At 48.1% G+C, this 25,418-nt stretch overlaps 1 protein-coding gene across 9 annotated transcripts in view; it reads right to left on the bottom strand.

Moving 5' to 3' along the window:
- Positions 1–25,418, bottom strand: part of TIAM1 (TIAM Rac1 associated GEF 1) — a 158,398-nt gene that overhangs the window by 26,616 nt on the left and 106,364 nt on the right. For all 9 annotated transcript variants that reach the window (XM_050333454.1, XM_050333451.1, XM_050333447.1 and 6 more), the window contains 7 exons: positions 24,558–24,704; positions 22,394–22,468; positions 21,229–21,399; positions 15,256–15,360; positions 13,077–13,158; positions 8,590–8,676; positions 5,205–5,429 (listed from right to left, as the gene is read on the bottom strand). In XM_050333454.1, the coding sequence (XP_050189411.1) occupies positions 5,205–5,429; positions 8,590–8,676; positions 13,077–13,158; positions 15,256–15,360; positions 21,229–21,399; positions 22,394–22,468; positions 24,558–24,704 (892 nt within the window). The remainder of the gene's footprint in view (positions 1–5,204; positions 5,430–8,589; positions 8,677–13,076; positions 13,159–15,255; positions 15,361–21,228; positions 21,400–22,393; positions 22,469–24,557; positions 24,705–25,418) is intronic.

Genomic DNA, 25,418 nt, shown 5'->3' with positions numbered 1-25,418 from the left:
CTCCAGCCCCTCCATGTCTCTCTTGAAGTGAAGGAACTCTGTAGCTTCTCTTTCCATTCTAATGGTAATAAATTGTCAAATACAGAAAAACCTACACTGAACGTCATTCACTTCAATCCCTCTCCTTGGGAAAAATGCAGATTCATTGAAACTTTCCCCATACCAACTGTACTGTGGCCACTTTCCACCCTCCCCAGGCCAGGAGCTGAGTCAGTGCTTGAGGAGTCCGTTGGGAATAAACAGGAGTTTCCACAGGCATACAAATGAAGAGTGTGCTCAGAGACTCGGGGACATCAGGAATTCGGTAACACCATCCTCACTCCGGCAGGGGGAGCAGCAGCACCGCAGGAAATTTGGGAATTTGGGATGAAAAATGTAAATGTAGCCCCAAAACCCTCCGATGGCTGCGGCAGGAAATGCTCCTGGAAGTGTTAAAAATCAAGCACTGAATGAGAACAGTACTTTTTCCTGAAATTATACGTCTTCCTCATGAAAATAACCCTGAAGAAATTAAAGTTATTGTTGGCCTCAGCACGTTCTGAAATCCAAATTACTTATCCCAAGGGGACCTGCGAAAGGACAAGGATAGAATAAAAAATAGTGGCCATCCTTACAGTGCAAAAAATGTTTGCTTCAGCTTTATACCACAGACTTTAGAGTGTATAACTTCAGCCTCTGGGTGCTTTGTAAACAACAAAATAACAGATCCTTAAAAACACCTGGGTGCTTCCTGCCTAAAACAGAGCCATTCCAAACAGGGGGGCACTTTCTTCTTTTGAATTTATCCATTCTGCACAGTGATTTACACACTTTGCAGTCATCCCTGCAGAGTTATCCCCCACGCCAAAGGTCTCCAAAATACAGGAGCGTGCAAAGCCTAAACCGCAGGAAAAGGGAGCGAACTGTGGGGAGACCACAAACAAATATGGATACGACTCCCATTCCCAAATCCCTTTCTAATAGCAAAATATCTTCTTGAAGATCTGGATTTCCAGGTTTCAGCCTCTCACTCCCTGGACTGAGGGGAGCAGAGTGGGGAGACAAAACACTTCCCTCGTGGGAAGGGGAGACAGATCTCACTGAGCCTTTTAGGCAATAAGGAAAAAATGCTGCAGGGCTCCAGACAGAATGAGAGCTAATCCTCCTCAGCCAAATTTATGCAGGAGGGAAGACTGAGAGCCAGTAAGAAAGAGATGAAAGGAACAAAACTTGTGGCTCTGCAAAGACCGATGCAGCACAAATTCCATGGGGGAAGTATAAATCATACCCAAGATCATACTTTTCACATCAATCAGAGATAAAAAAATCCAAGGGTATCTCAAGAATAACCTGTTAAGTAAAGTTACAGTGAAGTAACTGCTTGCCACAGAGTTGATTTGCAGCTCTAGCCCCAACCTCAGCATATACAAGGCAGCTCCAGATGATGAAAGAGCTGCAGGAGATGCTGGATTTAACAGGAGCGCTGGCAGTCTCTGCAGGGAGGTCGACTCCCCACAAACACAGCCCTGCTTTGCTCCTGAAGACCTCACACTGAGTAGCAAGGCAACAGGAAAGGTTCCTTAAGAAAAAAAAAAACAACTGTACAGCATTTCAACAGCATCTTTCTCCTGAAAATACACAATGTGATTTGCCTCATGCCCTTTGGTGCCTTCACAGCTGATGAAGAATTGCTTGTGAGGAAGGTAAAGATAAGACATCAGCACGATCAGCCGACTAGATCCTGGATTTGTGGAGGATGGATGTGCCTACAGGTGATGTGTATCTGCTGGCACTCTGGCCCATCAGTGTTTCACCCCCCTGATGAAAGGGAGGCTACACTGCTTGAGGACCAAAGACAGAATCTGCGTGCTATAAATAAAGCATTCGAGAGAAATCACAGAGCTGATCTGCCTGGCCAGCCAAACTGCCTGGAATCAACAGGGACACAAATAAATAGGTCAGTGGGTATTTCATACTTGACTGCTCTCTGCAAGAAGCTGAGACCATAAACCTAAGATTCAGCCACAGTGGACCAAATAAAAGCACTTTTTCAGTCCTCTTTTCAAGATTTTGCGTGGTAGAAAAGGTCCAGTGGAACACTGTGTGTTCTACAAACACCTCAGTAGAGGGAAATAGATGGGGAAGATCAAAACCACCTGCCTCCCAACTGCAGATCCTTGGGTGCAGATCCTTGATTTCACTCCCACCTCAGGTTAAGTCATCCCAAATGAGAGCACTGGCGTAGTTTAGCTTTAAACACCACCTGAACATCATCCTCAGAGGCCTCCTCTATATGGCAACTACAGGTGCTTTCAGAAGCTGGCAGAGACACCCCCACACCTGCTGATGAGCTACTGCTGGTTGAAGAAACATCCCTCTCCCCTTGAGGAGCAACAGAGGTGAATCCCACCTCAACATCTGCTGTGTTTTGAAGGAAAGCAAGTGTCAGGAGAGCTCCAGCTTCTGTGCCACCCGTGGCCTCGAAGGCAGAGCGAAGGAGCTGGCTGAGCACACCACAAGTGAAGGGCAGCTGTAGCCAGAGAAATACGATGGGAAAAGGAAGCCCTGAGGCTCAGCCCCGTTCCTGGGGAGCTATTCAGGGAAGGAGGTGGTTTGGCCCACCAGAAAATTCACATGGTCACAGCAGGACACGGGAAAACAAGGAGCTGTTCCACACCACTGCGACAACCGCACAACCCAGCTCGGGAGAAGGTCACAAAGGAGGACAGGCATGACTCGGGGTTGAGGGCAGCACAAAAGGAGTGTGTCTGCAAAGCAGCAGAGGTGGGAGGTCTGGTTTTGCCATGGAATGCCCATCAGCCACGTCCTACATCTTCATTTCGCATGGGGCACGCAGGGATATTGCTGTTCCGAAGGCACACGCTGGGATCCTCGGACACGTTCGGCAAACCCCGCACTACCTCACGCTCAGCAAGGGAAAGGACCCTCAAAGACCCTCCAAATAATTCTGCAGAGAACTGGCAGTGGCAGAGAAACTGTTTGTTGAGAGCCTGTGTCACTGCTCGGCCTCAGGAACCACTACATCCTGTAAATACAAGAGTCCCAATTCCCAATTCTTTGCACCCAGGGCAGACACTCAAGTGAAAAGTTAAGGTGTGAGGACTCAGCGCTCCGAGTTTCAGTGAAAAAGCACAGGCAAGGAAGAGAGGATGGGGCCTGTGAAGAGCTGCTGTTAAACAGTGAATGGGGGCATCTTGTGGCCATCTATAAAAATGTACACAACTACCTCGATTTTTTTCAGCACAAAAGCCTAACTGGGAAAACTTCCATTAAAGTTAAAAGGGGAAAATGTCCTGAAAATGTTTAATTTTAACTGCCTTTAGGGGTTTAGCCCACATTCTTACATGAGGTTGCTTTTATCAGTCCCCTCAGAGGGGTTTGCAATAAGCTGGTTTTGAAGCTTTCTTGTTCCTCTATTCCACTTGCTGTGAATATCCCACTCCCAAAGCCAGCCCAGCTTCCAGCTTTCCCTTTCCCCACTACATGTTCCCATCAGCAAAACATTTTTGTTAGATCTCTTTCAGGAAACATTACAGAACCCCAGAATCATTTAGGTTGCCAAAAAACCTCTGAGATCCTTGAATCCAACCTTTGACTGATCCCCCCACCTTGTCACCCACACCAGAGCACTGAGTGCCCTGTCCAGTCGTTCCCTGAACACCTCCACGGATGGGGACTCCACCACCTCCCTGGGCAGCCCCTTCCAATGCCTGACCATCCTTTCCATGAAGAAATTCCTCCTGATATCAAACTGAACCTTCCCTAGTGTGGCTTGAGGCCGTTTCCTCTTGTCCTGACAAATAACAGGATTCCAACAATAGGTTTTTAAGGAAAACCAGAGCAGCATCCTGAAACGTTGCAGCAGGCTGTACCTCCCTGAGCCTTTGCCTGCAGATGACTCAGCTTGGTCCTGAGCCCAGGTAAATTGCCCTTCCCTGTGGGTCCTTCCCTCGGGCTCAGCATCATGTTAATGCCCTCACAGCATCCTGGGTTAGCTCCAGTTTGCACCTGGACTCATCCCAGAATCCCTTACACCAGGTGACTGCAGCAACTGGACATGTCCTGGGAGAAGGCTGACTTAACAGCAGTGAAGTGCATCAACAGCCCCGTGCCTGCTCCAGCTTTTTATTCCAGAAAGTTTCGTAGTTGTCAAGACAATTATTTTGACATTTATGAAACCTTTGGCTTGGGGGAAACAAACAAATAAACAAGTATTTTGACATATCCAGATGCCATTTAGTTTTGGCTGAAAGTCAGGATTTACCTCAGCTCAGAATAGTTTTGATTAGCTGGAAACAACTTCATTTTGGCCATCGCATTAATTTTTCCATTTTACATTATTCCAAGAAAACTGAAGCAAGGAGGTGTGATCAGTGTCCTCTTCTGTTTTCAGGAACAGGGGGGCATTTAGAAGCTGAGCAAGTAAGACTTGACTAAGCAGGCAGGTAAGAGGAGACACGGTGCAGGAGCTTTCCAGTTATCCCAGTGCAATTCCCAACACCGATGCCTTATGTGGTCATGTTTAGCAAACACTAAGGAGGCAGCCCTCCTCTTCTTCAAACTATTTCTTTTATCCACCCAGCCTTTCCCTCAGTCCTGCCCCTGGTCACAGAGAACAGGGATTGGAGCTGCCCCTCAGGAGGAAGCTGAAGATCCCAGTGAGCTCTGACCTCAGGCTCTTCTTCTCCAGCTGAACATTCCAAGTGCCCTCAGTTGCTCCTCGTGTGGTCCCTCCAGCCCCTTCACCATCCTCATGTCCCTGCTTTGGACCCTCTCTGATGGCTTTTGATCTTTCTCACACTGTGGTACCCAAAACTACACACAGAATGCCTATACCCTCTTCCTTCCCTTGCCACGGGCAAGGGATTTTCCCGTGGGCAAATCCAGAGGTAAAGGCACCTCCTGGAGCTGCCCAGAAGTGAGCAATTAGTTCTCTGTGGGCACAGCTGGACGGATGTGACGTGCGTTTGGTGACAACAGATGTGTCACAACCTGACCATGGACACAGCCATCCTTCACTGGCAGCACTGCTGACACCTTACAGCTCCCAGAGCCCCCCTGCATGATCTGCCCAGGGCACTCAGAGTGCAGTTCCCCTCCCTCCCACCATGGAATTTACACGCAGGGATCAAAGGGGCTACACCAGCACGTAGGAAACAGTGAACCCACCCTCCTCCTGGTGATCTCCACACCCAGCCCAGTACCTTGGCTGCCCCCAGCAAACACCAGGGTGCTGTCACCCAGCTCGGGGGGGTTCTCCAGGCGCCGTGGGGGCGGCTGCAGCAGTCTCTGCCCCTCCTCTATGTCGGGGTGGGTGCGCACGGTGAGACACAGCGCGGGCTGCACCAGGGCGTCCTTCAGCAGGGCCGAGTCCAGCTCCTCCGCCGCTCTCTTGTTGATCTCCACGATTTCATCACCGGCTTTCAGGCCTGTGACAGAGGGGGAACAGGTAAGGCTCGCACAGCAATGCTCCCCACAGACATCGAGGAGCTCAGCCGGGTGCGTGTGAAGTGCCAGTGCCTGTCTAGACATGAAGTAATAATTTATGACTGCAAATCGTGGTGGAATTTGATGGACTTCTGTGAGATCTGCTGTCTGATCCCTCCCGTAGGAAGTCCCTCACAGTGTAATAACAACAATATATCCCCTTTTTCTTCACTCTGCAAGGGAACAGCTGCTGTGCCACACACCCCCTACACAACACATCACTCCTAAATAAACAGATACAGAAGGACAGTCGGACTTGTGATGTGCTGCACAGAGGATGGGGGAAGGCTGGAGCAGCTGGGCTGGCTTGATTCTTGCCTTTAACTTTCTGTATAAGCTTTTATTTGAAGTGGTCACCTGCCTGTACACTGAGGAGGAGGGAAAACATGTCCTGCTCTGCCAAGGTGTAGGACTTCACCCAGGGTGTCCCCCCTGGCCCTTCTTGAACCCCATCCCAGCACACGGATCTTCAAAAGGCAAGGCTGAGCTCTTGCTAAGTTAGTCATGGTTTTTTTCCAGCCTGATTTCAGGAGTTATTTATAGCAGCAGCAGTGCCCAAGGGAAAAGGGGATCTGCTGAGGAAACAGCTGACTCCTGCACATCCAGGGGCAAGGCAGTGATGCTGATGGACAATGTGCAGCCCTCTGAGGGGACACGGGAAACCAGACCCTTCCCCACTGCCACCTGGGCCCACTCTCTGACCAAACACGCTGCACACCAGAGTTTAATCCCAAATAAACTTTAGGGTCAGGCAGGCAGCAGCAAGTCAGGGTGCACCCAGTGCTGAGAGCCCTGGACGCTGGATCATCCTGGTCACCGTGCTGGCATTTAGAGGGATGAGAGCTGGAATTCACAGGGTCCCAGGTGAGTGCCCTCGTGCCACCCAGTCCTCTGGCAGGGCAGCCATGCAAAGGATGAGTCTTGCCACCTTTAAAGCCTGGATGAAAGGCCAGACTCGATGAGCCTGTGCTGTGAGCAGAGCTCAGCTGCATCCTCCAGGAAACACATCCTCCAGAAAACCTGCATTCATGGAAAAACGTGGAAGGGAGGAGGCTAAAGAGCTTCAGCCCTCTCTAGGAAAAAAGGGAGATCTTTCTAAATACGGGTAATTGTGCCCAGAAACTGCAGTGTGGAGTGTGGTTTCAGAGAGAATAGAGTGAACTAGATAGAATAGCTACAAAGTAAATGGACTGTAAAATCATATTTGAAAGAAGGACTAAAAAAGGCAAGTCAAGCATTTCGCATTATTTCATTTATTCTACTTAGTGATTCTGTGGCACAGCAGTAGCACACTAATAGGCCTGCAACCATAAATATTGTATCTGGGGCTTCATTTACCCTTTGTTTGAATTATCTGGGATAATTTTGAATTGTTTTGAATTATCTGGGATAAAGCATCTGTCTGTCTCAGCACAGTCAAGGACCTCAAACTCCAACAACAGAATGTCTCCTTAACACAGACCAACAGAAGAAAACAAAAAAGATAAATCATAAAAATTACTAGTAGAAAGTTAAGTTTTTGTAATCGGAGAAAAGATTGAGAATGAAATACTGTATCTCATCTGGTGAGACTCAGTGTAGGTAGTGCAGTCAAATGTAGACATGCCTGTAAATAATGGGAGGCAGAGAGAGTTTCCCCCCCTCTGCCTTCTGTGAACTCAGGGTATCTTGTCACAATCTCCTGCCAAGTGCTGTTCATACAGAAGTGGCTTTTCAGACCAATTCTAAAGAGCAACATAATCCTGAGTTTTCATCAGATGTTTTAGCGCTCCAGCCCCACAGGAGGCAGTCTGTGATCACACATCCATTCAAGCTGTTTTTCAAACAGTAACTAAAAGCACAACAGGGAAGCCCTGCTGAAACCCCCCTCCAGCCTCAACCCTCACGTTTGCTTTGCTCCCCACAGGAAGCCCCCAGGGTTCCATTTCCCCGTGGCAGGCTGGCAGAGAGCCCCCCTAGCCCCTGCTCAGGGCTTTTGGCAGGATGTTCATCCTGTTAGCCAGGGAACTGTACGGGGCCAACCCAGGGTGACGAGGGACAGGAAAGAGAAAGATGGTCTTGTCAAGCTTAATAAACACACCCAGCAGCCTCCAGAACCACCTGTGTGGTTTTCTGAAGTTGGGGTTAGAGGCCACATCTGGGTGAAACTCCAGGCTGTTCCCCATTCCCTGACCATTGCTTCTTCCTTCCCTCTTTCTGCTGTCCCTGCACTGAACCACTCCTGCCCCTTGTTCCCTGCCACACAAAGCAGCTCCACCTGCCAGGGGGTCACAAAAACTGCCACGGCAGTTTTCTATCAAGCCAGGGAGCCGGGCTGGCTCAGAGTGCCAGAGTTAATACAAGGGCAAGGGATGGGGCAGACCAGCTTTTGAAACAGCTTTTGGCAACAGCCAGCTGCTGAATAAGCTCTGCAAGACCATATAACCTCTCTCCAAGAAAACCCTGAAGGTGTTTTTGAGGACTCTGCGTCTCCTCACTCCTCATGCTGCCCATGTTCTACCTCAAAACCTGGTTAGTTTTCAGCTGCCCAGCTCCCTGAGCAGCCCATTCCATGCAGCAGCCCTGGCACACCAGGAATGGCAACGAATGGGAAAAGCAGTGAGGGCATGGCAGTGTCAGGGCTGGCCTCAGCCTGGATAAGATGCTGTTAAACCATATCCTGCTCTGCCCTGGGATGAGCTGGCAGCCCAGTTATCCCTGCTGGCTTCTGGTCCAAGCACTGCCGTGCTTGCTGCAAAGGCTGGAAGCAGAACTAGAGGCAGCAATCCCAACCACTGGGAGCACTGTGATGCTTCCACTGTATTTGTTGATGCTGCAGTGACTCACTTGAGAGAGCCTCTGCTCCTCTTTCTGGCTGGAAGGGACGTGCTGACCCTGCTACACACAGAGAGCAACTCCAAACTGAGAGGCTGACCATGCAGCACAGCTGATCCCAAGAGCAGGACAGCCCTGTATCCAATACCAAAGGTTCTTCCCAAAAGCCCCTCCTGTGCTTTTGGATGGGGACCCTTGGTGTGTTTGTAAAGCTCCCATCCCTACAAGCTCGTGGTCTATGCCAGGATTGAACCAAGAGTAACAAAACCACTTTGGGGAGCGTTTTACCTTTTTTGAAAGCCAGGCCTGTCTCCTTGACGCCGTTCACATAGAGCCGACGAACCCCTTCTTCTTCCACGGAGGACAGAGAGAAACCTGGGGAGAGACCCAGAGAGCTGGTCAGGAAAAGCCTGTCCTGCCAACCACACACACCCCACAGTGCAGGCTGTGCTGTCCCTGCAGCGAGCAGCCCTTCCCCTTTCCCTTAAACCTTTGCAGACTTTACGGGAAAGCCAAACAATCAAAGCGGCTCGAACAAAAAAACCTGAATTTCTGAGTTTATATATATAAATCAACTACAGCCTCATTTGAGGGTACCACAGCTGCAAACCATTGGAACAGACTTCCAATTCTGTCGCCACAAAAGGTCTCCTCAGGAAGTTTTGGTGTCTGCAGACAAAAGCTGCCCAGAGCCGTGGTTTGGGACACACACGGACAGCAGCCGGGAACAGGAGAGCTCTGGCTGATGTGCCACCCCGAACTCAGACAAGGCACACCACCTCCTGCTAAAGCACACGGCTGACTTCTACTTTTTCAGATTCCTGGGCTGGACAAGTTGGTAAAAATGCTACTTTCCCTTTTCCCCTTCATTTTCAGCTGCTTATGGCACGAGCTGTTTTTTTGCCAAGTTTTTTGCCGAGTCTCAGCTCAGTGCACAGTTTTGTGCTACACAAGAGACCCCACAGAACAGCCTTACAGTGGAAGTAGTGACACAGCCTTAATTCAAACAGTGCAAATGGTACGGTTAGGTTTTGTTTGGGTGACTTTCCTGCCATTTGTGTGTGACACTGCAAGATAACAACGTGTAAAGGAAATACAAGGAGCCTAGTTAAAGGAGGGTTGTTTATTTACTGTTGGGAGTTATCTAAAGCAGAACATTTGCCTTTCTGAAACTTCACTGCTCCCTGAATGAGTGCAGGCAACCATTTGCTCTCTCTTGCTCTGACTAGAAAAACATCTACAAACCCCTGGGGGGAGTCCCTTGTTTGACATGGAATCAGCCACTAGCCAAGAGGTGCAGATGTACCGGGAGCCTATTCTGACTTTGGGATTCCCTTCAAGTTGATCCTTATGGCTGAGAGTTATTTTTTTATCCATGATTTAAAAAAAAAAAAAAAGGAAAAAAAGGGAAGAAGAAAAGAGGGGGAAGAACGTGGCAGCCTAGAAGTGAGAAGCATATGGCCTTCCATGACTTACTGAGCTACTTGGAACCTGCATGTGAGCTCCCCAGGCTGAATCAAATGAAATTTGTGAAGCTCACTCAACACTCCAGCTTCGGCAGAGAGAAAACCCCTCGACTAAAAGAGCAGCTGTTAAAATATAGTAGTTGCTGGCTGTCATCACCACAAAGCCTACCTGGAAAACCCTTCTCCAGAAACACACCAAAACACGCCCAAGACTGCAGTTTGAGCCAGCACAAATGATCAGTTCCCAATCCCACCACCCTTTTGCAACTGAAAGGCTGTTTTGGAGCCAAACTCTGCACAGTTAAAACCAGGCTGAGCTGCAGCTCACTGGGGCTGAACTGTGAGGAGATCAGGATGCCCAAGCTCCACCTCTCCAATGGGGAAAGGCTGAGGGAGTTGGGATTGTTCAGCCTGGAGAAGAGAAGGTGACCTAATTGCAGCCTTCAAGGACCTGAAGGCGCCAACAAGAAAGATGGAGAGACTTTTTACAAGGGCCTGGAGTGACAGGACAAGGGGGAATGGCTTGAAACTGAAAGAGGGCAGGGTTAGATGGGATATTAGGAAGAAATTCTTCCCTCTGAGGGTGGAGAGGCTGTGGCTGCCCCATCCATGGAGTGTTCGAGGCCAGGTTGGATGGGGCTTGGAGCAACCTGGGCTAGTGGAAGGTGTCCCTGCCCATGGCAGGGGGTGGCACTGGATGAGCTTTAAGGGACCTTTAAAGGACCCTTTCAACCTAAACCATTCTATGATTCCTCTGTGATCAGACCTCTGCGTCCTTCAATCCACCAGGTCTAAATGCACGTGTAGTTGCCTCTTAATTCATCTTCCAGTCCTACCCATAAATCCCGAGCAGTTACTCCTGGCAGAAGGGGTGTAAGGAGCAATGAAACACGCTGTGATCAGCTTTAAGAGACGAGAGATGGGCAAGGATAAACTGTTTTATTTCCACAGTTGTGGAAGTGGCTGGGTCTCAAACTCAACCTGCAGCAGCAGCACGGCTGTCTCACAGCAGTGCCAGTGCTTCTGCTGCCACCCAGATGAGAAACACCTCAGCCAAGCGTGTGTGTGTGTGTATGTATGTGTGTGCAGTTTGTATATACACATGTATAGTAGGAATGCAGAGTTTCCATCTGGCTGAATTCCACAGGGGCTCCACACAAACACGTGGACTGGCATCGCGGGGGAGGAAGGCCAGGAGTGGGTGGAAGCGACAGCGATTGCATAAGCTGGCACTCCTGCCAAAAACATTATTATCAAACTGTGCATGGACTCTGAAACGCAGGTGGGAAGAGATGGGTGGTGACCCAGACAGAGCCTTCTCTTCACCGCCAAGTTCTGATGACAGGAGAACGAAAGTCTGCAGCTCTGAGTGCTCGTGGCCTCACTGAACCAGCACAATACCTGATCAAACCCACCTCCAGATAATCCCCTCAGCCCCGTGAGAGCCAGCTGCTGATAAACATGCCAGCATCCTCCAGGGACTTAGAGGAGCTGGAAGCCACAGGTTCTTGCTGCTGGTGCACCCTGATTTCTGCCTGTACAGTCTTGGCAAAGAGGGGGAAAAGTACCAGCAAAAGAGGCAAGAACATCCACGCCCAGGCATCAGCAACAGCATCCCACTGAGAGATCCAGCACTGACAAGGTCCAAAACACTGGCCACGTGCTCCAGGAGTGCCTCTTACCACAGGCACACTGGTGGGAGTAGAAACACTGCAAAACCTTCCCAGGTGAGCTTGCCCTGCGATGTGGTGTTGGAACAAGATGATCCTTAAGGTCCCTTCCAACCCAAACCATTCCAGGATTGCATGATTTGAGCACCAGCTTGTCCCTGTATGGACACACAGCGCTGCTCCTACGGGAAACAGACTACAGAAATTCCTCTGCCATTTGGAGGCAAAGTGAGTTTTGCCATTTTCTCCCAGTGAGAGAAAAGCCAGGTTTTTGGGGTGCTTTTAGGATTCCCTCCCTGCAGGGTCAGAGCCACTGCACAGCCACATCTCACAGGGCTGATCTCATTTCACAGGACATGACTGCATTTCACAGTCTTTCCCATTTATCACTTGGAAAAAAAAAAAGAAGAAATAAACAGGAAATGCTACAACACCCCCATCACTCACAGTGCTTTCAGGCACAACATAATTATCAGACCTGGGGGCCATCATTCCACTTGTTAATATTTCTTTCTTAGGCCTTCAATATTCAAGCCACAGTCAGAGCCACTGCTTTGTAGCAGAGCTCAGTGTTCAAATGGCCTGCAGCTGTATAATAAGCAGTTTGGGGACTCAGAATTATTCCAGTCATTAAAACAGAATCTTTAGATGAACAGCAGAAAGATGCAGATTGGCTTCCTGCAGGGTAGGCTGCACAGATAACTTTAAAACACAGCCCAGGAGTGTAATTGCCAGACCAAAGGGCAAACTCGCCCGGCTGGAGGTCTGTAACCTGAAATACCTGAAAGCTAAAAGGACTATGAACAACCCTACATAAAGATGAGAGATTCTGCTGAAATTACACAGGGAGGACTCCCCCTGCTTTATGCTTTGTGCACAGATCCGTCGGATGTGTCAGATTCCGGCTCCGGGAGTCCACAGGACATCCCTGAGGGCTGGGGCCAGGCTCCCCCAGCCTCGGGAATGTTGGGGCGAGGCAGGAACCCACTTTGGCAGGTGGGGAAAGAGGTGGAAAGCCTGCCTTGGGACAGCCACAGACCTCAAGACGCCTCCCACCCGCAGGGACGCTCCCAGCTGTGTACCTGTCGTGACAATGGGTAGAAGGAGCGAGGGGGCGAGAAAGGTGGAAGGAGTGAGGAGGTAGAAGAGGTGGAAGGAGTAAAGGGGTGAAAAAGTGGAAGGGGTGAGGAGGTGGGAAGGGTGGAAGGAGCGAGTGGGTGGGAAGCCCTCCAACCCTGCTGGCACCGCTCGAAGCGCCAGCGCCAAGCCCACGGCAGGGCCCCCCTTGCAGGCACCTCCTGTGAGAGGTGGCAGCTGGCAGAGGATGCTGTTTGCCACCTACACCTTCTGTGGGTGGTGTTTTGGAGAAACCACAAGAACAAGCAAACATTTGTCCTTTCTGCCACTGCGGCTCTCGTCGGAGAGCTGCACATCCTCCAGCTCCAGCACCGGGAAAAGCTGCGCTCGGCGCCCTACAAATAGAACTGTCCTGCTCCGGGGCAGGTGGATGCTTTCTGTGCAGGCTCAGGAATCAGATGGGCTCTCCCTTCTGTGCTCAGCAGACCTTTCAGGTCTATCAGTGAATAGCACTGGAACTGACTTGGGAGAAAAAAGAAAAACAAGCCAAGGAGAAACTCACCATAAATATCAGAGGATGCATCAGACTTCTCGATTTGAATGTGCTGTGTGATTTTCTGGCAGATTTCTATCTCTTTGTACAGCTGAAAAGAAGGGGAAAAAAAAACACTCACACAAAAGTATGTTACTGTGGGAGGGCACATCAATTGAAATCGTTTGCAACAGCTTTTTGTTTTTTTAATTACAGGTGGAAAAAAGGCACCGTGGTCGTTATTTATCAAACAGTTCTTCTCCACGGGTGTGAGGGGCAGCTGTAGCATCACCGAGCTCTGCTGTCAGAACACAGCTAAAGAGAGGGAAGCAGTGTTTTACTGCCACCATCATAACAGCAAGGGTACATCCAATTCCCTCAGTCAGCAGCATTTTGAGTGCACAAGAAACAGAGCTTGTACTGCTGATTTCCCAGTTTATGGGTAGTGATAATTTAATATGTTTCTATTATTTTAATGAAGACATTGCAGGAATTCAATTATTAAAGAGTACTAAAATCACAAGGAGGGATTTTGTTTCCTAAATACATTTTCTCATTGTCAGAGGACTATTAAATTTACTATGTCTTGGCATGACATTTCACCTTTAACACCTCCGTGTTTATTTGTAACCAAGCAAAGCCCCCAAGTCTTTGAAATGGTCATTAACATCCTTCCTGGGAGCCCAGCACAAATTCACACTTAGGTAACAGCCCAGAAGCCCCTCCACCCAGGTGCAATTCCCTCTGCCTTTCAGCACTTAGGTATCAAACCACCCCTTTGTCTTCAGAAAAAAATCATGCCCCAGGTGAATGAGAGCCCACAGGTGAATATTAATTCTGCTTCCACCCTGCTGAGAGTGTGGAAAAACGCAATTCACAATAATTAACATTTTGAAACTAAGTGACATCAGCGCTTGGACTGAAGAATGTAAACCATTCCTTTAAAAAGAAGAGGAACTTAAGTTTCCCTAATAAAAACACAATTTTATTTTATTTTGCTTCTTCTGTCAGCACTTGCACATCCGTTCAGCTGCAAAAATCAGGTGTTACAGAACAGTTTGTGGAAGTAACTCCAACCCTCTCGTGAAACAAGCACACACATACAAATGTGTGTTGTTTTAGTATTAGTACATTAGACATAATCCTGCAGCACTCATCTATACTATAACCTTTCAGCACTTACACAGTCCCAATGACTGATTTGGGGGTTAATTTCATTTTATCAGAACAAACAATAAGTGATGACTGTGTCAATCCTCCATCCTCTCAACACAAGACAAGTCACCAAAGGCAAGGAAAGCTAAAATCTGTCTCCTCTGAGTTTTAATTTTTCCCAACTCTATTTCACTTCCCAGTCTTAGCACTCCACTAACACTTTCTCACACCTTTTTTTTTGTTGTTGCTGTTGGTGTTAATGGAAAATCCCAGAACTTCTTTGCTAAATGAACAAAACCCCCCATAACTAGCAAAATTTTAACTTTTTATAAGTAAAAACAGCCACCAGTGAAAAGGACTTTAAAAAGCTTTACAGTGTGCATGTGTAAAAAATCACAGAGTTAAAGCATGACACTAATCCTGTTTGGTCTGTTTTTAATCTCTTGTGGCAAAATTCCTTTGAAGTCTGCTTTTGAGATGAATGAGATGAAAACAGCCAACTGAAGCAATTAAGGAAGTATATTCTCACACATAACTCCAGAGCTTTTTAACCTCGATGTTTACTTTCCCATTAAGAAAAATAAAACAAAAAATGAAAAACAAAACCAAAAAATTCAACAAACGAAAAAAAAAAACCTCAACAACTTGTGTATTTTCCCCCTTCTTTAAAAATCAAAGTGACTCTGACAACAAGTGCCCAGGCCTCAACATTATGTCTTTAAAACCCCCCATGGACAATACGAGCAACAGGAAAAGACAACCTTGAGGGAAGTTAAGCTTAAATGTAACAATTAAAGTGACTTTCATGCATTACCTGTGATTGTTCCTCCTCTCTCTCCCGCCCCACACAGACACACAACAGCACAAACACAAGCTGAACACCAAGGCAAGATGAAATGTTTGCAGAGATTACTGCAGGCCAATTTGCCATGGTCTGTAAAGCACCGTAATTGCGAGCTAAAAAGCGTAACTCTGCGTTCCACAGTGCCAGATAAACACTAATTAATAGCGTCCTACCAAGTGCCATTTCATTTTGCCCAGTGGGCTGCATTACCAGTTCATAGATCTCCTCTTCTGGCTTTGGGACGTAGAGCTGGAGCTGGTTCTCCACGAGGAATTTGAGCCGCAGGTAGTGAGCAGAGAGATCCAGCTGGTGGGTCTGCAAGAGACGGGGAAAAGGCTTCAGAGGGGAAAGCAACAGCTCCATCACCCACCCCAGAGAGCGGCCTGACCCTCACAGGCACGAAACTGCCCCAGCACCACCTCCCACCACAACCTGGACAAGACCCTGGACCACCTCCTCCTCTTCCCCATGACTGAGCATCCATCCATTTACCAACAGACCAGGGCGGTGCTAAGGGCACTCTGAGCAGCCCTTGCTGACCTGGCAGTTCTGCTCCCTCCCCAGGATGCTCCAGAAATAACCAGAAGCCTCAGAGCACACCTTTGTATGAAAGCGAACTGTAAAAGGGTATTTCAAATCACAAGGAGGCAAATAAATGTTCTGCTATCAGAGAAAAATGTAGCAGGAAAGCTGTTTTCTGTTTGGTTTGGGGTTTTTAGTTTCTTTATAGTGTAGTGGGTAAGTAGGACGTGGCAGATTTCGAGCAAGGTTAATAAAAACCAGAAAATCTGCATGTCCTCTAAATTCAAACCAGCCCAGGATACACTGGCTTTAGAAGGCTAAAAGAAGCCAAGAGTTGCATCCTGGATTACATCCCAGGTGGAAAACAGGTCACACCATTTTAATGAATTAGTTATAATTAGCTGAGGATACAGCATTTGGTCTGGGAGATGTTAACGACCTTTTCTCAGCATGATTAATAAGCTTGATTTAAGCAGAGGTTAATGCAGTGTGTAATCAAAACACATTAGAATTATGATAAACACAAAGGATGTCATTCAGAAGTTACTTTTCAAAGTTCATAAACTGTTGGCTACACCTAATGAGAAACCCCAAAGTGATTCACTGATACAGGAGGCAAATTCTCCTCACTGTCGCTTCTGAAATCCCATTATTAAAATCCTTTATACATCAGCCTTCTCATTTTACACCAACAAACTGCCAGCCTTTCCCAGGTTGTGCTGAAAACAACGGCTCATCTGAAAACTCACGCAAGAACTTCGTTATTGCCTGCTTATCATGTTTTTTGAAGCCTGGCTTATCCAATTCAAGCCAAGATGATGATACACCAGCACTCAGCTGACTGATCACAGGTGATGAGTAATGTACTCCAAGAGGGCCTGTGGAAAAGATCCAGAGTGACCCTTCAGCAAACACTCAGAGGATGGTGAATGCTTTGGAAAGTCTAGATTAGCCCAGGAATATTATTAAATTATTAAAAAAAAAAAAAAAATTAAAAGGCAGATCTATTGCTGCACTCTACAGTGCTACATTCAAGTATTTCCTATTCAAAGATCAAATTATCCTTGTATGAAATTGAGTATCTGAAACAGAATAACCTCCATAATCCAGGTGAATTCCTAGTTAATTAAATAAAGAATTTGAAATCTATCAAGGGCCAAAAGGAAAACAGCTGAGTGTAGGAGATCCTTACTCTCTCTCCTTTTTTTCTTTTTCCTTTTTTTTTCTTTCTGGAAAGCATTTTGAGTGCTTTGCTCATTGATTAATGCTGTTTTCACTAGTTTCCTCTTTTCCTGACACGTGTACAAGCACCCCAGAAATTAAAGGGAAGCAGAATTGGCTTTAAGGGTTCAGAAATGACACAGAGGAGTCCCAGATTCCTTTCTGATCAGCTTAAGACACAAACTGAGGAGTGCCTTGCGCACCACTTAAAAACAGACAGAAGAGACATAAACCCACTGACTGCACACCCACATCTGGGGGGAGAAGTCTCTGCTAAGTCTCCCTGAAAGTCCATTATATGTTTCAGCCATTTACAGCAACACCAGTGGGGAAAAAATGCTCTGTGGAAAAACCACAGTAGCAGAGAAAGGAGCCAGGCAAGCCCAGCAGCTCCTCCTGCCACCACGGGGCATTTTCTTGGGGTCTCCTGTGCCAAAGCTCTTCTGCATGTGCTGCATTTCACAGAACCAGGGAGTCACAGAATGGTTTGGGATGGGAGGGACCTTAAAGATCATCTCATTCCATTCCCCTGCCACGGGCAGGGACACCTTCCACTAGCCCAAGTTGCTCCAAGCCCTGTCCGACCTGGCCTTGGACACTTCCAGGGATGGGGCAGCCACAGCTTCTCTGGGCCAGCACCTCACCACCCTCATAGGGAGGACTTTCTTCCCAATATCCCATCTATCCCTGCCCTCTGTCAGTTTGAAGCCATTGCCCCTTGTCCTGTCACTCCAGGCCCTTCTGAATACTCTCTCTCCACTCTTTTTTTGGCTTCCTTCAGGTCCTGGAAGGCCACAATGAGGTCACCCCAAAGCTTCTCCTCTCCAGGCTGAACAATCCCAGTTCTCTCAGCCTTTCACCCCCAGCAGAGCTGCTCCAGCCCTCTGATCATCTTGGTGCCTCCTCTGGACTCCCTCCATCAGCTCCACGTCCTCCCTGTGCTGTTCCCCAGGGCTGGAGGCAGCTCTGCATGGAGGGGGGAATCTCACCTGAGGGGGCAGAGGGGCAGATTTCCCCTCTCCCCTGCTACCCAGGCAGTGGGGATGAGCCCATCAGGCCAGGCTGGCCAGGCAGAGCTGTGCCAGAACCTCTCCGTGTCCCTGAGCAAAGCCCAGGGTGGGCAGAGACCCCCACCCACAGTCGGGTATTCGCGTCACGCCCAACAGCGACTCTGAACGTCCTTCCCTTGCAGAGGAGACCCAAAGGGATGCTTTCCAGCCTGCCCCAGGCCAGCAGAAATCACCACCTGCTGTAGAGGGACAGGAATTTATCCACTGGAGCCTCCAGGCACTGGGCACAGGCCAGGAGCTGCCTTAGCTCAGCCACCCCAGGCAGAGCACGGCATCTGCTAGAGAGGCCACTGGGTAAAACATACATATTCTGAGCCACCCCTTTCTTCCAAGAAACATCATCAGCTGAGGTGGATGCCACCAATGCACTACACTGCAATCCCACCCAAGTGAGGAACGAGAACCATCACCATTAAAGCTGTGATGGTGCAGCCCATGGGCCACCCCATTTGGTTGATTGACACGCCCACAGCTGCCCCAAGGCTTTGTCTGCCTCAGAATTTGACATTCAAGTGTTTCAAACAGGGGCACGATTTCCTACTGAAGTGAAAGGAAAAGGTCCCTGTTAGTGGACACAGCCAGTCTGGCCTAAAAGCCAAACCATTAACCCACTTTTTTGTTGCTGGGAGCTGCATCCATATGGGGGAAGGTGGGAGTAGAAACAGGGCAGCTCTAATGATATGAATATCCTTTCGAGACCACCCAAAATACCTTTTAGCAGTCCAAATAAGCTGCTTGGTTTATTTATTTCTCTCCTAATAACTCTGGCTATGTCTGGACTAAATTAAGCAGCAAACCCAATTTAAAACACAACCCCACAGCTTAACCAAGGTGCTCTTGCATAAGAATTTCCAGCCAGGGGTTTGATCAGATTCAAAAGGATCAAGTACCGCCATGGGCTGGCACACAAACCCCAACTGCTCCCCCATTTGGGCTCCTTTTTGGTCAAAGAGAGGGACAGGAATGTTCTTTCAGCATCACAGACACACAACAGCCACCCCACTGTATTACTCTGGCTTCACATTCCAGCCCAAGCTTTTCCAGCAGGAAAACACCAGCTCAAAAATCAAAGTAAGCCCACAGAGCAGCAGGCTCAAGTAACTTCTCAGAGACTTGGAGCACAAATCCAGAGACCGGGGGAATCTGCTTCTTGCCCCTCACGCTGGTCTACCTGAACATGTAAGCTGTGAAGGGAAGAAAGAAACTTTTCTTGCCTCTCAATTTTTTATGCAGTCAAAGGACTAAATGCCATGTAGTTCCTGGTTTTTGGTGGTACTATCTCCATACTGGTTTTTGCTGTTATTATCTCCACACTGGCTCTGCCTAAATCCACACACAGTGTGTGAGTTTCCACTCAATTTTAAGACATACCTTTATGCAAATGTTAGTAATACACAGACACACGTTCACACTGATCAGTATTATCACAGAATCACTGGATGGTTAAGGTTGGAAGGCACCAAATATTTCCTATCATCCCCAGAAAAGCAACTTAACGCACATACACTGACTTTCCCTGCCTGCCAAGTGGTGCTATTAGTTTAAATCTTAGGAGAAATCTTTGAGAAACCACTCTAAAATACGCTTTAAGCACTCCTCCCACCAATCTCGAAATCATGAAGGTGTCACAAAGCATCCTCCAAAGCCTAACTCGCTGTACAATAACAAGCAGCAATGTTAGCATAAGAACACATTTTCTACAATGACTTGAGTGCACTTAATGTTCTCCAACAGAATAATCAAGCTCAGTTTACCAGCACAGATAGATTTAACCACATCCACAAACATGAAGAGCTTTATATGAAATGTAGAGCTTGAAATGTTTACTGTACCAGAACTTGACTGGTTCTCAGATGGCAGATGGCAAACTGATGTGAAATGATGTGGATCAGATATTAAAGGGGAAAAAAATGAGCTGAATGCAAGAGACAGAAGAAAGAGATCGATTATTAAATGCTACAGAAAAGAAGGCATCCATCAGTGTTTTCCAGGCTGAAAACACTTACAGAAAGGAAAGAAACAGATAACAGCTCTTCAAAAACACTCCCCCACCTCCCCTTCTCCTTATACACCCCCCACCCACCACAACAAACACACAGTGAGATACCAGACCCTCAGCAGGCACCTGCTGGAACGGGTGGAGCTACACCAGCTTACTCCAGCTGAGGATCTGGTCCTCCGAGTTAATCGCTCTTACCCAAGGGAAAACATAAATCCTAAAAATAAATCATTACTAATCATGTGTCACCCAGCTTCCCTGCTATGTCTCTCTCCAAAAATGTCATCTTTTCCCCAACACAAAGCCGAGCTTTCACAAACTCTTGAACAGCACACCTGGCAGAGAGACGAGCGCACTGTGTAATTACTGGAAACAAACGCCTTTCTCTCACCTTCCCTCTCTTTGGAAGCACACGCAACGTGTTCTAAAAGCCCCCAAAGTTAAGCTCTCAATAGTCATAAATATTTTCTTTTCTTTTTGCTGTTGTTGTTGTACAAAGCAGCCTCACTTTTCAGAGCAGCACGTGACGCGAGTCGGGTCTCGCTCTCAGGCAGAGCAGAAAACACACATTATGTAGCTGCCAGATCTGAAAGCCTGTATTTAATTTGTCAAACTTTCCAACTCTTTAGAGATGTAACTCTTTCTTAATGGCCAAATGTCTCTGATACTTCATCTGGCAGAGAAATCCAGGTGGTTTGTCCTTCCCCCACCCCACCACCTCAAACGCAGACAAAATCCTTCCTCTCTCCCCTCCTGCCACCCACACGAGGTGAGTCTGGCTCTGCAGTGCAGACACAGGCACCTCCTGGTGCTGCTGCTTTCCCCAGTGCCAGCCAGAGGGGAAGGAAGGGGGAATGGCACGTGGGAACAGGCCACCCTGGCACCTGGGAAGGGGTGAGATCATCTCACTGGGCTGGCAGAGGAGGGAACGGGCCGTGGGAGGGGTGGCAGGGGTGGGGACACCAGGGTGGGCAGGTGGCTGCACTGCCACGTGTGGGGTGTCCAGCGGGCTGGGAGCCAGGGTGCTGGGGGTCCCACACACAGCTTGGTCTCCACTGGAGAGGCAGTGGGTGGGTGGGTGGCCCCTGAGAGGCAGCAGCCAGGGTGTGAAGGCACTCGGAGGCTCTTGCACAGCAGTCAGAGTGGGAAAGGCAAAACCAAGCCTGCCTGCCTGTCCCTGCACCCATGCCAAGTTCAGCTCCAGCTGCAGGAAATTCTGTGCTGCTGCCCCAGGATGGACATTTCAGTGCAATTCATGTTCTTCATCCAACACACAACTGAGCTCCCAACAGAGCAGTGCTGAAGCTCCACCAGAAGGGCTCAGGGTCACAGGCACCTCACCCCACTCCAGGGCACACAGGCAGCCTTTACCTTGCAGATCATCTCCAGCACGTCCCTCGTGGTGTCCCCAGGACGGATGACGGTCAGGGCAGGCTGGTTGTTGGGCAGGCAGAACCACGACGGCGTGAAGTACTCGTGAACCCAAATGTCACAGTCGGGGTTGTGTTGATGGACGCTGCTCAGCGCCACTTCCTTCTCCCTCTAAATTACAGACAAAATCCGTGATGGCTCTGCCAGCCAAGCACAACTCCCTCTTCATCAGTAACAAGTGTGAGGAGCAGTATGTGCTGTAGCACATAAGAGCCCTCTTAGAGAGATGTTTTGTTCATAAGCCCAGGTGGAAGGCTTGTCTGGGCAGGAACCTGCAGTTTTCCCTGAGCAGAAGAAAAGTGTGCCTTCCCATGCCACCCACACAGCTACACTGGTGCCATGTGCTTCTCCTGGGATTTCACCCTATGGCTGCTGGGAATGCTAGGAATGCAACAAAAAATAACAGGGATAAAAACATATTTAAATGTAAAACTGAAATGGACTGTGCTTCTGGGTAAACCAATCCGAGGCCAACAAAGCTGTTGTAGGTACTGCATTTCCTATACCTGGAAAATGGCAAAATAGCAAATCTTGGCATTTATTTTGAATTTACTGCCTTTTATACACCTGAGTTGCACTCCGAGCTGTAAATCCCCAGGAAGTGATGGGAGCTACAGAATCCCTGTTTACTGCAATTGGGCTCATGTGGCTAAACCCAATATCCACTACATGAACAATGTGCCTCAGCACTGGGTTGATGTTGTTTTACAGCTGACTTTCTCTGGGGAAAGAGAAAGCAGCTGCACTTGGGGCTGCAAATGCAGGAAGTCAAATGCAGAAACTCAGGGAAGCACTAAACAGAGAAAGCCCCATGCTTAAAAGCTGTACCAACCCTTAATTATGAAAAACCCATATGACCACCAAAAGGAGCCATTTCCCAGAGCCAGAGACATCCAGGTCCTCCTGTGGGCAGGCATTTCCCTGGCTAACAAACCCCTGGGTCTGGCACCTCCAGCTGCTCTTTAGGTCATGGGCAACCAGCTCAAACCCTCCCAGAGAAGCTCCAAGCCCTCCAGAGCACAGAGGGTCCTCTCCTCTCTCATCCCAGAGTCAATCCCTGCATGGAGACTGGCTGCAAAGGAGGCAGCTGGAGAGCTGGGGTTACCTTGCCATCCGGGACTGTGTCGTCAAAGATCCCTTCCAGGGATTTCTTTACGGAGTCGACTCCTTCACCAAACACCTGAGGGAAGAGAGTGAGTGTGCTTTGAAACTCAAACGTGACTCCCCGTCTGCAGCACAGGCTGAGGGGAGAACAGTCTGTCTGACACCTCGCACAGAAATCAAACTGGAAAACACAGACACTCATCTCCAAAGGCAGAGAAGGAAAACAGCAGCTTGATAAAAGAGAAGGGGAGGCGAAAGACAAGCTGGTGATGGGGCATCGTGCTGAAGATTAGAGCCCACTTCTGCTTAGAGGTCTGTCTCTGACTTCCCTGGTGAAACTGGACTAATTTTATCTCCCTTTGTGCTCAGTTTACCCACCTGTAAAGTGTGGGAACGAACACCTTCCCACTTCTGCTAAGGCTGAGAAATCAGACTGGCTCTGCTTCTGCTGGCTTTGTAATAACCTAGCTGCCAAAATGTACTTAGCAAACATTCAAGCACCACAAGTCAGTGTAGCCCTTCTCTAATGAAATAAGAGCTGGTAACCCAGCACGAGCCAGAGAGCCAAAATCAACAGGACTCCGTGCAGGAGGAACGGCTGAATGGGAATATTTACAGGATCCACCCCAAATCAGCACAGGACTCCATCAGATGGGCAAGCAGGGTTCTTACTGCAGCAGAAGCTTGTAATTAAAACTGAAAAGTTAAGTTTTACAGCTCCACATCAGCACAGCTTGAGGATCAAGTTGCTGGTTTGGCTGTTAACTATTCCACGGCTAAAACAAAGCAGGGCCATGCAGGATGGGAGAAGGTCTCTGCCCTTCAGGGATTTACACTTTGCTCCTTCCAAAGGGCAACACTTTGCAGGATGGATGCGAGGGGAATGTGTTCAGGCACTGCATTCAGACATTCTGCCACTTCCCCAGAACTTTATATTTTCTACAACTCTCTCAAGTGTGACTTTCCTTTAACCTGGAAAAGAATCCTTTTCCATGCCTGTGTTAGTGAGGAGAGAGGGGGGCAGGGGTGGGGGAGGCAGCATGACGAATGCAATTATCCCCCCTGGAAGGAAAAACAAAAGAGTGAGATCAGGGAGGAAAAAAAAGCCAGGCTTGCACACAGCATGGGCAGGATCTTAGTTCAGGACAAGGGGCTGTGGTTGATTTGGGGCAAGTAAATACAAAGCAACAGGGATGCTGCAGCACCAGAACAAGGAATCGGGAACGTGCTCACGGGAATCATCTGCTGCATTCCAGAAAAAAAACCCTGAGCTTCTGCTCAGCCACTAAATATTAGGTGAACTTTTCATGTCTGGCTGAAAACAAGCTCAACAGTTCTGCAGCATCCATCCTCTGCTGAACAAAACAAACACCCACTGCTGCCTTAACAAACAGCAGAAGAAATCACAGGGCACGGAACGTGTGTCCCGAGCCTTTCTCCCCACAAAAAGTGAGAGGAGAGAAGAGAAAGAAGAGCAGAGCCTACATTTCCTGCAATTAGATGAGGTATGGTTCTCAAAAACTGAAAGCTGTAATTAGGGATGTTTGGGAAAAATAACAGGGAAGCACCTTCCTACCACACTGAAACATGTTTTCGAGAGAAGGATCTGGGCAGTTACTGGGTGGAAACATTGCAACTTTTGCGCTTTTTTATAAATCTGAGGCAAAACAAGGGCTGTCCCAACTAAATGTAAAGCTTTTTGTCACTTTAGGAAGTTTTCACCCAACTCAGCTACATCTGAAGTATTGTACAAACTCGTAATTTTAAAGTAAAAATAACCAAACAAGTCTCAATCATTATTTTCCTTTCAAAGTTGCATCTGTTTTAGACATGAAGCTTTGTGGCTCCTGAGATTAGGGACAGCACCTCCAGCAAAAGCAGAGGCAGCAGAAATGCAACAACAGTAGAAATATAACCAAATCAGCTAAAGAAAGGGCAAACTCCAAACCTTTGACAGGAGCTGCTCTACACTGATCTGCAATTACAGTCCCTGATTTCTGAAGAGGATGAGGAATGAGATGACTACACATGGTGACAGATTAAACAAGCAGGGCTAAGGCTGGGCGTGGAAGTGCTTGATGCAAGTGACTCTGTGCGAGCAGCGTTCTGCACACTGACAAACCAGCCTTGAAAATAACAGGACCACAGGCTTCCCACACCCTTACCTGATTAATGCTGGGCCTCCCTTGCTTTTTCTTCGAGGTAGTATCCAGCCCCCAAAGAGAAGAAAACCTGCTTCTCCGTTTGCTGGCAGACCTGGACATGGCCTGTGTCCTTCTCCTCACTCCTGACTCCCCTGTGCGAGCCGCCACCTGTCAATGCCACATGCTTTCAAAATCAGAGGTTACAGCATCCTACCTCTGCCAAACAGTAGAATCTGGCTGGAAAAAAAAAGGTAAATCCTATGGCAAAAGAGTGTATTCACTCCAGGGACAGTGGTGATGCTGCCACTCAACTCACATCTCCCAGCGCCAAACACCAAAAGCTGACATGGACAGTACACTCCCACCCCATTTTTTGGCATTTAATCTGAGATATTTCAAAGCAGCCTAATCATCCCTGAGCAAAGCCTCAGCAGTAGTGAAGGAGTTTGGGGGTTTTTGTTTTGGTTTGTTTTTTTTGTTTGGTTGGTTTTTTGTGTTTGTTTTTTTAATTCTTATTTTGGTTTGGTTTTTCCTTTTCCTAACAAGGTTTCAAAGCTGGTCACGCGAAATCTGAGATATCCAAACTTATCTGCTGCTTCCCAAAAACTCACTCTTCCTCTCTGCTCTTTCCTGTGGAAACACTCTGGGCATCCTGGGACTGACTCATAACTGCAGCAAGGCCAGATAAAAGCTTGCAAGGAGGTCGTGGCACTTAAAAACCTGCACTTCCTCAAAAGACAGTGACATCTGAAGGAGTGAGCAAAAACACAGGAAGGGACAAAAGGGCCCTTTCAATCAGAGCAGTGTTAACTGCTGGGGCGCTTCAAAAATGGCCTGTGGCAACCCCTTTGGAGCAACAAGATGTTTGCCATCGCTGAGCCC

Source organism: Myiozetetes cayanensis, unplaced genomic scaffold, assembly GCF_022539395.1.
Source record: "Myiozetetes cayanensis isolate MyiCay16 unplaced genomic scaffold, myiCay2020 scf5-8, whole genome shotgun sequence".
Classification (NCBI taxonomy): domain Eukaryota; kingdom Metazoa; phylum Chordata; class Aves; order Passeriformes; family Tyrannidae; genus Myiozetetes; species Myiozetetes cayanensis.
This window is presented reverse-complemented; position numbering and strand designations above follow the sequence as displayed.